The sequence below is a fragment of the Dunckerocampus dactyliophorus genome, chromosome 10 (genome assembly GCF_027744805.1).
Source record: "Dunckerocampus dactyliophorus isolate RoL2022-P2 chromosome 10, RoL_Ddac_1.1, whole genome shotgun sequence".
In the NCBI taxonomy this organism is placed as follows: Eukaryota; Metazoa; Chordata; class Actinopteri; order Syngnathiformes; family Syngnathidae; genus Dunckerocampus; species Dunckerocampus dactyliophorus.
The window spans coordinates 26,183,607-26,201,003 of NC_072828.1; the positions used below are offsets into that span (position 1 = coordinate 26,183,607).

At 40.0% G+C, this 17,397-nt stretch overlaps 1 protein-coding gene across 17 annotated transcripts in view; it reads left to right on the top strand.

Moving 5' to 3' along the window:
• ptprsa (protein tyrosine phosphatase receptor type Sa) overlaps nucleotides 1–17,397 on the top strand; it is a 294,585-nt gene that overhangs the window by 120,065 nt on the left and 157,123 nt on the right. For all 17 annotated transcript variants that reach the window (XM_054790816.1, XM_054790828.1, XM_054790815.1 and 14 more), the window contains one exon: nucleotides 9,270–9,499. In XM_054790816.1, the coding sequence (XP_054646791.1) occupies nucleotides 9,403–9,499 (97 nt within the window). In that variant the 5' untranslated portion in view covers nucleotides 9,270–9,402. The remainder of the gene's footprint in view (nucleotides 1–9,269; nucleotides 9,500–17,397) is intronic.

A 17,397-nucleotide genomic window follows, 5' to 3' on the forward strand; every position in this document is an offset into this window, starting at 1 on the left:
TAATTAACTTGTAACATCTTTTAATTTTTTTTTGCGCGAGAGGCAAAAAGCGGTGATGACGCAACTCTCCAGAAATGCATGTCACGTCACAGCAATTTTAAGCCATACACACGGCCACTAGGTGGCAGAAGTGCATTTGATCAGAGCTCGGCAGGGATCATGTGAATTGAAGAATCACACATGACCGGAAGGAGGAAGTGAGAGAGCGTGGAAGAATGTAGCGTGCAGATGGTACACATTGTGGGGAAATTTTAACACATGCACGCGTGCGCACGCATGTGTGCACACACATACCGTAGTTGAGTTCCAAATGTGAAAATTGTAAATACTTCATAGCGTTATATTTGTAAGTAAATTATTTAGATGCAAAATAACCCCTTTTTTGTGTTGTTTATGTTGCGGTATAATTGTTTAGATTTTTGAGCTGTCACATAAGCAAAAAATATTTGTGTCAAAGTGAAAGTTATGTTTGAAATGTATGTTTTTCTCCCTCTTCTAGTCAGGAGCTGATATTTTCCTGAATCTTATCTATGTTCTACTGCTGATTACTAAACAAAGGAAAGACAGATGAAAGACTGGAGTCGAATCTTTCTTTTGGTGCGACCATGTGGAGTCGCAACTATGCTTAGATACTTTACATACCATCATGTGACTTTCGACATTCCATTTGTCCAAAGTGGTATGTAAATTGGCTTGGGTTTTCCGTCCATCTTAATACTACATTTCACCTCCATTATCATGAAAACATATACAAAATAATGCTATATTTCAAAAACAATTTCATGTTTCAAATGTATTTATATTTATGTTCTTTAAAACAAAAACAAAATCTCTAGACCATTTTGATAGGAGAAACAGAATTTCAGCACAATTGAATGATGCATTTTTATATAATATGAGATTTCATGACGTTTCCTTTATGTTGTCAAACTATGCAAGACAGGGGTCACCAACCCGTCGATCGTGATCGACCAGTCCATCTTTGGCACTTACCTGGTTGATCGCTGTGATGAATTATACATTTATATTTATGCAGCTCTTGTCTCGGTTCACGGCCGAGACCAGGGATCCTAGCCTCAAAAAGGCTGGTGGCCACTGATGTACGGTGCGATGCCTTTTTGTATATTGTACAATCAGACAGCACTGCTGTGTTCTAGGTTCACTTTGTAGTGGACTTTATTAGTGGATAGTTTGTGATTTCAATGTAGTGGCGTAAACCAGCATGCCTCTTGGGCGTGCTTTCTCATTTGGGCTGCAATGGAGTGAAAATTGAAAAAAAAATCCAGATATTGCTCTCTCTGCATTGATTATTTTCCCAAACAATCCACTTGCAGCTGCAGCTGAGGCCAGAAGCTCATCGTTATGTAAAGATTTTGTCCATCAGACATCAGAAAAAGGCCAGTTTTTAGCAGTGTGAGACTTAAGTCTTTAAAAAGATTAGCTGCTGGTACCTTCAATTTGCCATTTTTATGTTGACTGCCTCCTTTTGTCAATGACTACATAACAGTCCAAACTGGAATACGATGTCTCTAAATACTAGTAGAAAATCCACTGACTTGGGGATGGATTTTGCACAACATCCAGCAAAATAGAATGAACTGTGAGGGTTTCTTGTAAATGTAGCAAATCGTGGTTGTCTCTTTGTGTCCGAGTATGTCCTTGCGTATGCCTTAGAGTGTGAATGTGCTCGTTGTATGGCCACATCCCTCTTTTATTTCCCCCTCTTGAGACACGACTAATCAAAGTTCTCTCAGGACAAGAGGCGCCATAGAATTGGATTCTGAAACGAACCATTGCCGAGGCTCCAGCATAATATTACATTGAATGGAGTGGCAACTCGCAAGGCAGACAATAATAAGAAGGTTAGGTTGGGAAAAACACACAGTAGTTTTATTTAGTGCTGTGAGACAATCTGTGATTGTCTATGACTGAAAATAATCAGCAACAATTAGGGATGCGTACCAACACGCACCGGTGCCTACGCAAACGGTAGTAACCAGAAAAATAAACACATACTGGTGTCTCATTTTGGTCCTAAAGCGATAGTTACCATTAATTTAGTGGAACTGAAATGAGGCGAAAATGAGCGAGTCAACTGTTGTGGCGTTGTTTTTCACCTGCACAGATGACGGTAAATACCATTGTAACGGTAGACTGATATCACCAGAATTGTGTATCAATTACTGGTCGAATTATTCGGAATGTACTGTGAAATCTTGGGATTGCACCTTTCCTGTGTTCTGTATTGCTGCTGGTTTGGCTGTGCTAATTACGACAATTTCTTAGACGGGTGACAGCTCACTTTCTGTTTTCATGTAGTAGCAAGCTAATAGGCTGCTAACGACGACATTTTGTAATAAAAATACATTAAGAACACAGTTGAAATCACACAGTGTATTAGTAACATGACGGGACGTGCACCATATTGTAAGCTATTAGGAAAATGCATGCAAACCAAGGCAAAATTTTGCAGTGAATTTTTGATGGACTTCAACTGAAAAATACGCTAACTGGGGCGTGCAACAACTGAGGTTCCATTGTATGTGTTGTGGACAAAAACTGATCATTAGGGATCTCTGAGCAAATTGCAAAAGTGAGTCGTGGTGGTGTTTCAGAAGTTTGTTCAAGATCAACTTTTGAAACAATTTCACAATGTTCCCTGCCAGGGGAGCTTTGGAGACAATTTCATGACACTGTAGTCTGCCAAGTTTTTCGTTCTTCTTCCTCCTCAGTCGCTCCAAATAATCTCATTCTTGCTTACCCATGTCCCATTTCCAGAATGAATATGAGCCTTGCTTCCACAGCTGTCCCAGCTGCCCTTCAAACACTTCTGTCACCCTCCTGTGGCAATTTTTAAAGGGCGCTCAGGCCTTGGGCCAGTTGGTGTGATGCTTGTCTGAGTCTTTTGGCAGAGGACCAGGAGATGATGTCATCCTTTCTGCTCTCTCTCCCTCTCTTACACACACACATCCAATCAACTACCTCTTTATTGTCAAGGACTGTCTCGCACCCATCTCACCTCCCGCTTCAACTTCCAACTGCTATAATTAAATATCTAGCCTATATATAGGGCGCAGTCTCGCCCTATCTCGCCTCCCTAAACCTATTCTGGCCCCGGTGATTTTCATCATGGACAGTGCTACCTGTGTCCTTTGACACAAACGATGGTTGGCCAGGGCTGGAAGCGAGCCGAGGCAGAAAACAAACATCATCTGTGTGCGTGTGTGTGTGCATTTTCTAACCTGGAGCATTGCAGTCTGACAAAGTGTCACCCCTTGGTGTTAAACAAAATGCCTGGGCAATAAAGTCTGCATTTAGGAGGTCAGCTCACCCACCATGCCTCCCAGCTGCCAGTGCGTACACTCTCCCACAGCATGACCCTGACGCCTGCTGCTGTGCACTCAGCCTCTACCAAGGTGGTTTTTGACTAAAAGCCTCCTAACTGTGGTGTTTATTGGAAGGACACTGAAGTCTCATAATGTTCAATGCAAACACCATTTTCTCTTGATCAAACTCCGAGCAGCTCTTAAAGAAAAACAAATGGTTGGCGATATAACAGGATTGTGTTGTTTTTTTTTAGTTCCCTGATAGGTCATCATTACCTAAATGGCTGTCTTAGCCCGCAGTTCAAGAGTCTAGAATGAACTGAAATACTAGCATGGCAGTTTTTTTTCCCCCTTTCAAAGCAAACTTTAAATGTCCCTAAGAACATGAGTTCTGCTCCTCCCAGTGGACTGACAGATGGTCAACACAAGGTGTCTCCGGAGTGACACACACCATATTTTGTGTGGTCGGGGGAATTTGGAAACAGTGGAGGGCAAAGGCCCGTGGGAAAGTAACTCCAAGGAGAGGTTGCCAAGGCTGGGAATTTTGCAATCCCTTAATGAGGTCACAGTGTTGCAGTTCACCCTGCCCAAACAAACCTTAAAGACACAAAGGGTTCTCATTCGTTGTCGTAGCAAGTAATGTGTTAGTTATGTTCTTATTGTTATACTGTTGTACTTCTACTACACCTACATTGGTTGATTTGAGACTCTCTCATGCAGAGATAAAGTAACCACATCGGAGTTTTAACAGAAGATCCCGCAACATAGGCACCTTTGCTTTTTATACAGAACCCGGTGAAAGCAGCATATTGCCACAAATGTATGTGATTTTATATAGCAAGGCAGCATCCCGAAATCACTTAGATGTGATCATCTAAGTGCCAGAGCGCCAGAGTCTGGAGGGATGCACCGAACCGCATTTTTCCACTTACAGTCTGAATCTGCAGATACCGATGCAATTCATATACCAGAACTCTGTTTACTTTAACATGCAACCACGGCAAAAGAATATCAGCAAATGTTGCTAGAAGGATATCAGCGAACCTTGGTTTCTCCACACAGGTGCTCAACCTGACACATTCACGGCTTCACAGACGGTGGGAAAATACCAAACTCTTAATATCGCACATAATTTCCAGTCGCTACATTATCATTATTGTTGATTTTATATGAGGCTGTCATTAACTCCTCTCTATAGACAAGTATGATATTATATCCATCTGGAAGTTTTGTGTGGTGTTATAGTTGATGTTTTGTGTCCGTGAATGGCGCGAGTGAGGAGGGACGGCTGCAGTGCATGTGTGGAAACAGCTAGGTGTGTTGATACTCTTTTGGCTACATTTGCTGATATTCTTCTAGCTACGTTTGCTAGGTACGAACCGATATTGGATTGGCTCGGTCCCATCCCTAGTTGTGACATAAAGTATGAAAACATCAGACAGCAACATTACTTTCAACACAACAGGACTGGAGAAGTGAGCGTGAGTCGCAACTAACAATTATTGTCCTACTTGATTAATCTGAAGATTGTCGTTTCGATTAATTGAGTAATTGGTTAGGCCTTAGATGGGCCAAATCAAGATGAACCAAACACAAGCAGTTAGTGGTTTGGTTCGCAGCATATCACAAAAGAGGCAGAAATGTTGATCACTGTTTTCCAAAGTCAAAGCTGACATGTGTGAATTTCTTCTTTTGCCTAAAACACAAAGATAATAGGTCTGCTTTCGTGAATGACTAAGACAATTAAAAAATATTCACATTTGAGAGGCTGAAATCGGAGGATATTTTCATTTTTAACACAAAAAATGATTTATTGAATTTCAAAATAGTTAATTAATTGGATAATAGATTAATGATTGATTAGTTGTTGCAGCTGTAGAAACTTCATATTCCTGCATTCACCATTTTTACACAGGCATCCTCCCGGCTCTGTTACTGGGGCAACGCCATCCCTCCAGTGTCCCTCCAGAACAACCACCCACAAAAAAGTCAGAAAGATCCCGGCTTGAACAGGCTGTGTAAAACTTGCTATTGCATTTAGCTTGTTTTAACACAAATGTTGTAAAACATTCTAACTCCGTAAATTAGCATAGAAAGGATTGACTTAGTCCTGTTACTTATGTTCATAACAGGACCATACTCTGGCTTACCACTTTACCTGATGCATACAAATGTGGAGCAGCTTGCCCTTGATGCAAGTTACACTCAAAATTTAAATGCTTCAGGCATTGTTCGGGAATGCATGTTTTTGTTGCGTAAGCTCTTCTGCCTCCTGTGGGGCTTCCCTACGCATAGCAGCTAATGACAGGTGCGCCCCGCATCAAGTTCCTCTGATACAGATTTTGCAGGATCCACTGGATGGAAATGAAAGAGTGATGCTGGAAGGTACACTCGGCCATTTACATAATAGTCCTGCAGTTCCATGCAAATTCATGTGATTCTCAGCTGAACATCTGCAATGCAAGCATAGTTTAGTATGCATGAGTTTGAAGGGGGAGGAAGTGGAGGGAGGAAATGAAGGAGGAGGGGGGAAAAAGGAATGGAAGATTGGAAAGATGACTATTTTGATCAGGGAGATATATTTAGAAGCCTTAGACATCTACCTTCACACATTTACTCATTCTCTCTGTAAAAGTATGTATCAACACCATTTGTGTAATTTGAATGTATGATACTGCACAGTAGACTAAACTTTTTTCTATATTTTACAAATTCTTTTTTTACAATCACATGTGTTTTTGGCATACTTTGTTTATGCCAAAAACAAACTGTTTAACAAACTCATGCAAATTCAAGAATGGCTTATGCACACATGCACAACCACACATACTGTTTACCAGAAAAGAACAGCCATAAAACAAACACGTGCTTTGACACGAGACATCGCAGCGACATCATACTGTGTGTTGCTTGTCCTCTGCGGGGGGTGCGGTGAATGGATCAATGAAAGGCAGTAAATTGGTTGAGGTAAAAGCCTGTAATGCCGGACTGAAGCATAAAAACTAAATCTAAGGTAAAAAGCTGCACTGGGAGAGACATCAGCTATCGGCAAAACATTAAACAGCAGTAGGCAGAAAGCAAGCATCAAAAAGGTCATTGATGTATGCGGTTCTTGGTTTCTTTACCGTCTTACTATAGCCTGAATATAGATATCTAGCTATTGGTTTCATATCCTCCTATTGCATGTCCCGTTGCTATCTCAGTTATCAAACACATTTGTATCAATGTTGAAATTGGAAATGAGCTTAATTTATAGCTGGACCGTGTCAAAGTTAGAGTGCCTCATAACCGGGGACCGCCATCACTCAGTGGAAATTGTGCCATCATTCACTCTGTAACTGCTAGAGACTGTCAGATGTTTAATGTTCCAGTTTTTTGGGAGGGACTGGGGTAAGTCTTGGGATGCGAAGTGATTGATTGATCAATCAATGGTTGGGGCTAGACACCTTATACCTCCCTTAATTTATCATCTTATCAAAACAATTCAATGCACAAACTTTGTGGGAACCATGACGTTAATCATCAAACACCTTTAGGATAAACTGGAAGAGTGACCTTCTTACTCAATTGTCTGGATTAATGGACTGCAGTTGAAACCAAAATCATGCAGACAGTATTCCTTCAAATACCTTGTTTCCATCCATATTGAAATACAGTAGGTCCCGTCATATCTCGTATGGCCAGGTGTCCCACTATGTTGTGCTTTAAATATTTATAGGTTCCACTTTGTTTCAGTCTTATGGGCAATAATTGCAAAACTGTTTTTTATTTTGGTATGTTTATTACTGAATAAGAAAATGAAGTCGACTGAATCAGCCGATGCCGATGGAGGTGGGAAAAAAGTGAATTAGTAGTTTCCTCTCAAACGCAGTCAAGCAACATGTAAGCGATTGGGGTAATGGGCAGGCTTTATCAATCAATGTGCCTGCATTTCCAGAATGTTAAAGACTACAGCTTTCCTGAATGCAAGACAAACAAGCTATTTGATGAATACTTGTTGGTCAAATTCTTGCTTTGACCCCCTTTATTGTGCTGGTGGTAATCTTTTAGAACTTCTCAATGCCTCATTAAATAAGTGCATGTTCTGCCTTAACGCTTCAATCTTTGTTTTCTACTTGAGCATTGAACCGCTGCCGACAGTCATGCAGAAACACGGTTAAACAGAAGCCCACACGTGGCCTTAGGTTATGTTCACTTTGCACGTTCTACAACAATAGGTGTTGTAATTGTGTTGTGAAGTTTGTATACCTAGCAGAAGTGCAGATAAAAAAGGCATGCCCTAAAGAGAGGACCATAAATCATAACCCCAGCCATCCTCTGCACACAGATAGAGTAATCTCCCTCAGGCATGGCAAGGTTTCCTTTAACGCCAACATTGTTTACCGTGAGAACAAAAGGCATATCACTTTGTAAGTCACCGAGACAATTTCACCTGTCATGTGTCTGTACTCCACTTAGTCGTTGCCAATGACTTCCCCTGCCTGCCGGGCGACCATAGACAGGCTGTATGTCGGTCGCGTGTTAAGACCGATGTGTTGAAAGCTGAGCCGAGCTTTTCAAGGACGCCCACACGTTTGAGGCATGATGACAGATTTCATTGTATTGTTCATGACTGAAATATTTCCTTTAAACTGCAGAAGGTATCGAACGTTGGAAATGTAGTTGCATTGCCTTACCTCTTAGTTATTCATGTCAAAAGACTGCAGTCTCGTATTTTTGGCTATTGGTTAATAGAAGCATATACACTGATAGTATAATAAACGTATGTGATTTTGATTGTGTTTGATCGGTACAGATGGCAGCTGTCTGATGTTAATTGTTCAGCAGAATAATGCTGCTTGGAAGCCATAGCGGAGGTCCGTGTGGAACCTCTCGTAGGTGATGCTATGTTGTTCTTCTTCAGACCAACTGACTGAAAAGGAACAGCACTGCTGGTTTCAACCAATTCATGCACCCCATTTTGCTCTAATTTGCCGTTCTCAGTTATTTTCTGTCATCCGCCCCCTCTTGATTTGAAATACTGTACATGTACAACACCCCACTATTTAAGAAGCACTGCCTTTGCTTCAAGATGCAGTTAATCAACAACCAGTTCCACACAATCAACTGACTGGTTAGTATGTCCATCTTAGTGGAGACACCGCACATAGTGTATGTATTTAATCTCTTGGTTGCCTAGTAAATCATTTTTGATGAACGGTGAGTGTCAGGCATTATGAAATCACCACTGGAGTGCATTCTGTGCGCACAGTTTCCACTATTGCACCCCGTTTGCCACCCAGTGAGCAGGTAATGAATGTCACACCGGAATCTGTTCCAGTGACCATGTTCTTACACCTGGAACAATATATGCATTTATTTAAAAATGCGGGAAATGGGGTAATAAATAACTGTGATATCCCCTCATGTTAGACCCTCCAGTCTTGTCATTAATCCCTCCTACCACTCTCTTTATTTGTGCCATTATTCACACCTTCTTGGTTGAAGAGAATGCTATAATCACACAGCGGTTGCTCTGCACGCTACCACACTTCAGTAAGATAAATCATGTTTCTCGAGGATTAATGGAATTTGAGTAAAACAAAGAGATTGGGTCTGGACTTCCTCTTTTAATTACAAAGCAGCAAGCAGCAGGATCCATGAAATTAGGATAGAGTAACAGATGGAAACAGCGCCTCCACTGTTAATGAAATAACTAAGATAAACTGGTTTCGTTGCAAGATGGCTGGAATTAAAGGGTTTGGTCCACAACATCCTGCACAAGACGACAATGTAGCTGAAGTCATAGGTCAAATAATTCAGTTCTGCTGCCCTTACTGCTCTGCGGGGTGTTGTTGTAGCTAACCTCAATAATGTCATTTAAAAAAAATGTCATGCTGACTTCACACTGTCCTCAACAACTTTAAGGTTAGAGCGTCTCTTTCTGTGTTTTTCTTCATCCAGAAAAACCATCCTGCCTGCAGAACTCAATCATCCCGCTGCAGTTGGCGCCTCGGCTCTCCAGCCAGGTGGAAGATAAGACCCACCCCTTCCCTCCCTGTACCCCACCCCCCAATCCACTCCCACTGGAACCAAGATGGCCACAAGGAGTGTCACTCGCCTGTCCTTGCCACTCCTGCTGCCTGTTACCACTCTGCTGCTTTCACAGCTGCTCACTGGCTCCCACGCCTTATGTAAGTACCAAGCAAACCACTCAGCCTTTCCAATGACACTTGATGACCTGAAGTTTGTGTTTGAGTCTGATAGTGTTTGGTTGGTTAGCATGGTGGCGTACTTAGAGTCACGGCCCCGATATATTATTCTAAAGATGCTCTCTGCTGCCATCCTTCCTGTAGTGACCACGTCATGACATACCTGTAGAGTATTGGAATGAGGTCAAGTGTGCTCCTCAAGTCACCTCAGGGGAAGTTATGACAGGCCGCTTGCAGCACGTTACGGAAAAGGAGCGCTTGATTTGCACACGCTAACACACCTACAACACAGTATAGGTAATCTCGCGTCAATAGAGCGTTTTTTTAATCGGTTATCGGAGCTATGTTTATCAGACTTATCAGTGTGACCTGATAATTCCTCATATCAGCCCCATAATTATCAATCTCATCATTTCAAATGAGAACAGTGACTTGGTAACACACCCATGTCGATATCCAAGGATATCAGTGCTATTGAGAGCTGCAGTAATTTATCGATTAAATTGATTCATTCAATTAGAAAACAGCATAGCTTTTTAAAGGAGTGCCACGAATAAAAAAAATGATAAAACCCAAACCGCACTGAGTGCTCGGAACTTAAAATACTTAAATAGACAGGACAGTTCCCAGCAGTATTTGGGTTTTGCTGCTGTAACACACACCATAAACTTGCTAAAATATATTTATGTTTAGAATGTTTTTTCCCCTTAATTTTTAATCAACTGGGAGGTTAGTCTTATGGTGTATTTTTATTCAGTAACAAGGAACATAGTTTTCCCCAAGTAACCCAGTGCACTACTTTTTGTACAACATCCTTCTAAATTCTCCTGAGGACAGGCTGCGTGCGGAGGCCTTGATTGTTGTCATGTTGCAACCGAGCTGTCTTGCTTTGATTGCGAAGAGGCTTTGGAGCGGCTGGTCACATGATTCTGCAGTGTTTGTGCTCAGCTGGAGGAAAGCATACAAAAATTCACATAGGCAGGTGAAAGCAGATGTTTTGTTTACTTGGTTTGGGTTTTCTGAGGGTAAAAACATTAATATTCAGTCATACCTAAATGATCCTCGCATTTGGTCACTTTGTCAAACATACTGTAGCTCTCTGTAAAATCATTAGTCTGGGTGAAACGGTATGTTTATGTGCCACGTTTAGCGCGGTTAATTGGTTCTGGACCCGACCGTGATGTGTAGTAGTAGGATTCTTTATTTATAAATGAAATATTTTTGTAGTTAGAGCATAGAAAACCTATTTACAACCTTCTAAATACGGGTTTTAACATTATTAGAGCCCTGCAGGTATGAAATAAGGCCCCTTTAGTCACCTTTACACTCGTGTTACCCAATAAAGTAGACACAATAAGAGAAAATAAGACTCATGCTCGTGTGTGTTGTTGTAAATGTGTTCCGGTGTTAAGAGAGCTGAGTGGAGGAGGGACAGGAATTGACATCGGGGAGTTGAGTCTTAGCTTGGCGTACCGCAACAGGAGCTCGTGTTGGGGATTATTGTGCCCGTTGTCAGATAATTCAAGATCCAGACATGCGTGGCACCTCCACAAGCCTATGTAGTGTGCATTACCGCTGCCATCAAAGGCGAGCTGTGGAAGCGTGCAGAACACCTCCACAAGCGTGCGGCCCAGCCTTTGAGCAGCGGCAGTCAGGACAAACGAAGACAGAGCTTGGAGACACCTTTTACATATTTTGCAAAAACGTAAATCATCGTTTGCGAACCACGGCAAACTACTTCAGCTACTGTGGAAATACCTGCACACATTTCTTCATTGTTTTCCCTGAATGTAATTCACAAACACACTTGTCATAATTGTATTGACGCCAGACTAATGGAGTAGCAGAGTGGCTTTGAGTGAGGAGCTAACCTCAGACACACACGGCAGAAAAGCCCAGCTCAAAGCATGATGTCATTCTTCCCGCTTGTCCCTCTCTGGCCTTACTTCCTTGCCTTTCACGCTCATGAATCACAGTGAGATGGGGACGTTTTAATCAAAAGAGAAAGAACGATAGCACAATAAATCCAAACAGCACAACCTTCCTTGGTATGCACGTGCATTCATATATTTTATTTCCGTCGATGGCTGTAGAATAGTGGGCGATTTATGTATTTGTTGTATTACAGTGTAGCTATACACTTCTCTGTATTTTGTCTGTGATTTTCTAGTACATGGAGACAAATAATGGAATATAAATCCTGAAAAATGCCAAGTAACAATTTTATATTTGCCATATGAAGGAATTCATTGGAACTTGTTTATGGTTTTCACAGCTTTTCTTCTTTGTTTCGGTCCTTCACACTCTGTCCATCATCCATTCTTTCACGCACTTTATCTTATTTGCCAAAATTAATGTTTGAGCCAACGCTGTCAAGTGACTGCTGAATTAAATTCACAGGCGCTCAGCCGCTACATGGCAAGTCCTGGTACCTTTCTCGAATCTACTCTTTTCCTCTGTAAAAGAGGAAGAAAACTGTTTCATTTTTTATTTAGTCCCAGGCCGGAAGCCATGCGCCGAGAAGCCTGTTGGCGCTCTTTGCATTCATTGGGCGTTGCAACCGTTTGGAAACCTTTTCTTTGGCCCCAGTTCAATGATTTACAATGTTTAAAGAATAAAGACGCTCAGAGGAGTGCAGCTCCAGACCAACAGACAGCCATCAGATTCAAGTTCAAGAAGAAAAAAAATTGGACAGCAATATGAAAAAATATCCATTTTGTACACAGAGGAACGTCTAACATTAGCACACTATACATCCAGAGACACCCGTCAACACCTCATTTGTTTGGGATTGTAAAAAATAAAAATAAAAAATATGTGAACAAATATACTCCTATAATTGTAAAAATGTATATTATTATAATATTATTCATTGTTATTTGAGCATTTTTTTAATTAGCACTGATACTGATCATACAAACATACAAATAAGTTCACTGCTGTAAAATCTAAAATGAATAATAACGAATGACAAGCCACTCAAGGTTTAAAAAAAAAAAGCAAAACACTGCTAATAATAAAACGTAAAAACAACAACAACAAAAATGTCTAACTTATTTTTTTGTGAAGTGCAGTGTTGCAAAAACACCACAAAAAGCCCAAAGCAAAACACTTAGTTTCTTTGCTTGCAGAAGTCTGAGGTTTTGTGCAAATTTAGAGCGAGGTATTTTCCGATTCTTGATAGAATTCCAAACTGTTCAGATTTCGATGTCTATTCAATTTAAATTGCTAACAAAGGGTGGCAGGAAAATGCTGAAGGGGGAAAAAAAGCTGCCATCTCAGTTCAAAGTGTTTGATTTTGTCCTTTATATTGTAAATTAAGATACCTGAGTTTCAACAACACAGCGGATGGTGAAAGCGAGACTTTTCAATAAAATGAGAAATGTCACAAAATGTTCTTGCAGTATGAAAACTAAAGAAATAGAAAGTCCTCAACTTAAGGGTGCACCAAAACTGAATGAGTTCTGAGCTCCTGTTTCCATGCTAGTGAGCAGAATGATCCTGCCTGGGGGTGTTGCCATTGTGGCAGTCTTAATGGATGTCACTCAACTTGTAGCTCGTACATGATAGCGATCTCATTTATCTTATTTATTATGTATTGTGTAAAACTAAAAGAGGAAGAACATCAAATTCAAAGCACAAAAACAATACAGAGCCACCATCCACCAGTGCTAGCCTGGTGTTTGTTTTTCATAGACAATATTATAACGACGATATTTGATGTGTGTGGTCATAGGCAGTGTGCTAGTAATAGCATGAATTAACTTGAGGTTGTGAAGCGAACTAATTTGCACATTAGCACTCAAAAACCTCATCAAACCTTACCTTGATGCATTCCAACACAGTATTTGGGACCAAATATGAGGTAAAAGAAAAACGGGAAAAATACGGTATAGTAGTCTATCTGTGCAGTGTGGGAGAAACATATGCACAATGGTGCGTTCAAGGACCTTCAAAGAAAATGGGACACGTCCCAGCTGGCAGCATACAACGTAAACATGCAAAAACATTATTTTTGAATAAAATAATGCCCCATATTGATATACATTTACATGCAATTCAATGTAGTAAATTACAATTTTTTTATTTAATTTTTTTTTTATCATTATGCCTGAAAGTTTCCCACTGGTTGGGGATCCTGTCCTTCAGGATTTAAATTTGTTCTTACTGCAGTTATCCATGTTGTTCATCTTCTCTGTCCAAATCAGGTACATCTTTAATCTTACTATTGTTCCCATTTCCACAGAATATTTATTTCCAGTGGGCTCAAGAATACTTTGTGGCTTGTGCTTTTTTTTGCTTTCTTCCAACAACGGTTTCAATGGGACCAATTTGTGCCTATTACAAGTGCGCTACTCTTTGTAGCAATGCTGCCTTATAGCCATAACGCTCCACCTCTGGGTGGTAACACATATCTCCACATCCTACCACAGGTCCCCGGTGGTCTTGTAAAGTCCCACAAGTTTGTTTGCATTGGAGTTGACATTGATGGTACACTGCATGATGCAATGGGCAACGGGTTTCTTCAAAACTATGATGTCCTCTTTGCGCCTTTTATACTTTGAGCCATGAAAAATGTGTGTTGGTATCGTTTGATGATGTAAAATTGTTCCATTCATTGGTAAGGTCTAATCTCATGTGGTTTGAGATCTTTCCTGGAAAAACAACTTTTCCGATTTGTGAGCCTGGTCACTTGCAATGTAAAAATGGTATGATAGGGAACGGTAAGATAACAAGAGAACAATGTTGAATGCTGTAAAAATGGCCATTGTTCTGGTTTGTATGCATAAGTAGGCCACACAAACTCGCTTGGGTCAGTACATCTGGAAGTGATTTGCACACCAACGATAATTGGTTAAAAAAAACACATTAATTGCAGGAAAACATGCATGCATAGTGAAGAAAGGTGGGTGTTTTCTCAGCTGCTGCCGATGTTAAGTAACACTTTTTTTTTTGGACAGAAAAATGGACAGAACATCCATCCATCCCTCCATCTTCTATGCCATTTATCCTTGGACAGAACATGCAAACCGTATAAATGGCCTGTACCACCTCTAGCATCACGAGAATCATCAAATCTTTACAATTAAACATGTACAGGTGGTCCTCTGTTTACGACGATCAGCGATACGTTCCGTGATTTCGAATGTGAAACGTAATTTTGGTCCGTAAACAAGAGACTCACATGAGAGGTAGTTACGGCGTACTGCGGTAGAATACAGTGTATGCTTGCGCAGCCGCACTCAGGATAACGTTGCTTATTAGTTAACGTTTTGCACTTCGTTATGCTTCCCTTGACAGTGTGCCAATGAAAAGCAAAGCCATCACCATAATATTGAGAAAAATATTGAAATCATTATTTCATTCTGTCAGTTGTGTTAGTTTTAACAAAACAATATATATCATTGAATAATTAATTTCCCATGTATTAGTACTACTCTAAAACAGTTTCTTAAAGTAAATCGAGGTTTGTGTAAAATAGCCCAAAATTCATTTCACACTATTAACTCATTCAATCCCGGACATTTTTCAAAAGACAACCCATTCACGACCGGCCATTTTAGACAATTTTGACTGTGTGCACGTGCATGCATTAAAAATTCCCTGCAATGCGTAGCCTTCTGCACGCTACACTCCTCCACGCTCTCCCACTTCCTCCTTCCTGTCATGTGTGTTTTTTTCGTCCACATGGTCTCTGCCGAGCTCTTATCAAATGCACTTCTGCCACCTTGTGGCCGTTTTTCTGGCTTTAAATTGCTCTGAAGTGAAATCCATTAGTGGGGAGTTGCGTCATCACCTCTTTTTGCCTCTTGGTCGACCATTGTTAGATGAGTGATTGTGTGTGAAAACCTCCTGACAATACAAGCAGTGGTTTAAAGTAAAGGCTTGGTTGCCATAGTGATGCCGCTTGCCCAGGCAGCCAGTGTGCATTGGCTTTGATTGATGCCAGTCCAGGGTTTACCCCGCCTCTCACCCAGAGTCAGCTGGGATAAGCGGCATAGAAAATAGATGGATGGATGACGGGGTTTGGAGTTGTTTGGTGTGTGTGTGTGTGTGTGTGTGTGTGTGTGTGTCTGTGTGCATGTGTAAAAGGACAACAGTATGTGTCCATTAATGCCGGTGCTGCCTTAATCTGAACTCATTCTATCTATCGACAGAGATGGTATAATTAAGTGAGGAATTGGTACATACTGTACGCTGCACAGAAATGTAAAAACAACTTTTGTTTTTGCCCTCATTTACCGTGATTACAAGTAAAAGATGTTTGATGTTCTATAGCAGAGGGGTCAAACTTATTTTCACCGTGGGCCACATTGCAGTTATGGTTACCCTCAGAGGGCGACGACCTGTTGCCTGTTAAATTGATGTATAATCACCTTATGATATTATGGCAAATTTGATTTTCATCATTTTCACTTTGTATTGTTTTACCAGCAAACTTACATCGAAAGAAGTCAAGGTGCCAAGTATTAAATAATAATTAATTATTATATTAATTGGTTATTCATAAATAATACAAATAATAATTTTCAATTGGATTTGACAACAAAAAATATGAACTTTTCTCTCAAAACTGACAACAAATACTGTAGATTTAGCAACAAAGATTGTCAGATAGAAAATTAAATATAGATAAAAATGATTTTTACAATTATATAAAAAATAAAATAAAATAATAACACATACAAAATTACTATTTTAGTTACAAAAAATTCTAATAATAAAATTAAGAAATATGTATATATACACAAATATTTGTAAAAGTAACATTAAAATAATAAAACAAGAAAATGACATGCACAATTTCCAGGCCAGATAAAATGATATGACAGGCCATATCCGGCCCTCAGGCCTTGAGTTTTACACCCGTGTTCTGTCGGCACAAAAAAGGCTTATTTGTCCATCGTTGGTCCACTAAATAGTTAAGAGCAAAGCTCGATGTACATTACCTTTTTTTTTTTTATTAGATCAGATCATCAGATAATGTTGTCATTTCTTTAGAACTATTTCTTTCACAATGAAATAATGACGTGTGAATTACCATAGCTTGACTACTGCAAAGAAATCTCATTTACAACATCAATGTGGAGCTAATGACACTCCAAGGTTAAATGAATGACTAAAGGGACTACGTTAAGTATCAGTAAGTGTTTTGGTTGCTTTTTGGTTTTGGTTACATATGATCCATTATAGGTATTCTTTTTTTTCCCTGAAGAGGAAAACATGATAAATTTTTGGGGGAAAAGCAATGGTTGCAAGTGGGCGATTGAGCCATGGCATCGATTAGAGTGACACGTGAGAGCATATTGTATAAATAATACACATTGCTTACATCCACCATGATATTTTTTGGCTTCCGATCCAATTTTTTTGGTAGTCTTGCCGATCCAATCCGATTCTGCACCGATTTTTTTATTTTGTATTTTTTTAATAATAAGCTTGTGGGATTGAATGTGGTTATGCAAATAGCTCTTCAAAGCATTAAAAATAATGCCACCAAGTTATTGCTGAATGTACTTTTTTGTTTACAGCTTGACCAACAATATTGTTTGGCTTTTGGAACAAACCTCTGTGAGTCAGGTCCCTAATCCAATAAAGGCTCCAATAAAAGATAAAATTGGAAAAAATGAGCGTGCAAAATACTTTCAGGGTAGGACGAATCATTTGACATTTTGTGTGATTTAGAATATATGATATTACTTTTTTTTTTTTTTTTTTTTTTTTTTTTACTTTAGCGCAATAGTAATTTATTGACAGACTCTACTATAAACAACCAGCGGTTAGAGCAGCACTTCCCTTGCGAGCAGTGGCAGAGGCAGACATCTTTCATTGGGGTGGCCAAGGTGAGATCATTACTTACATAGGGGTGGCAATAAGTT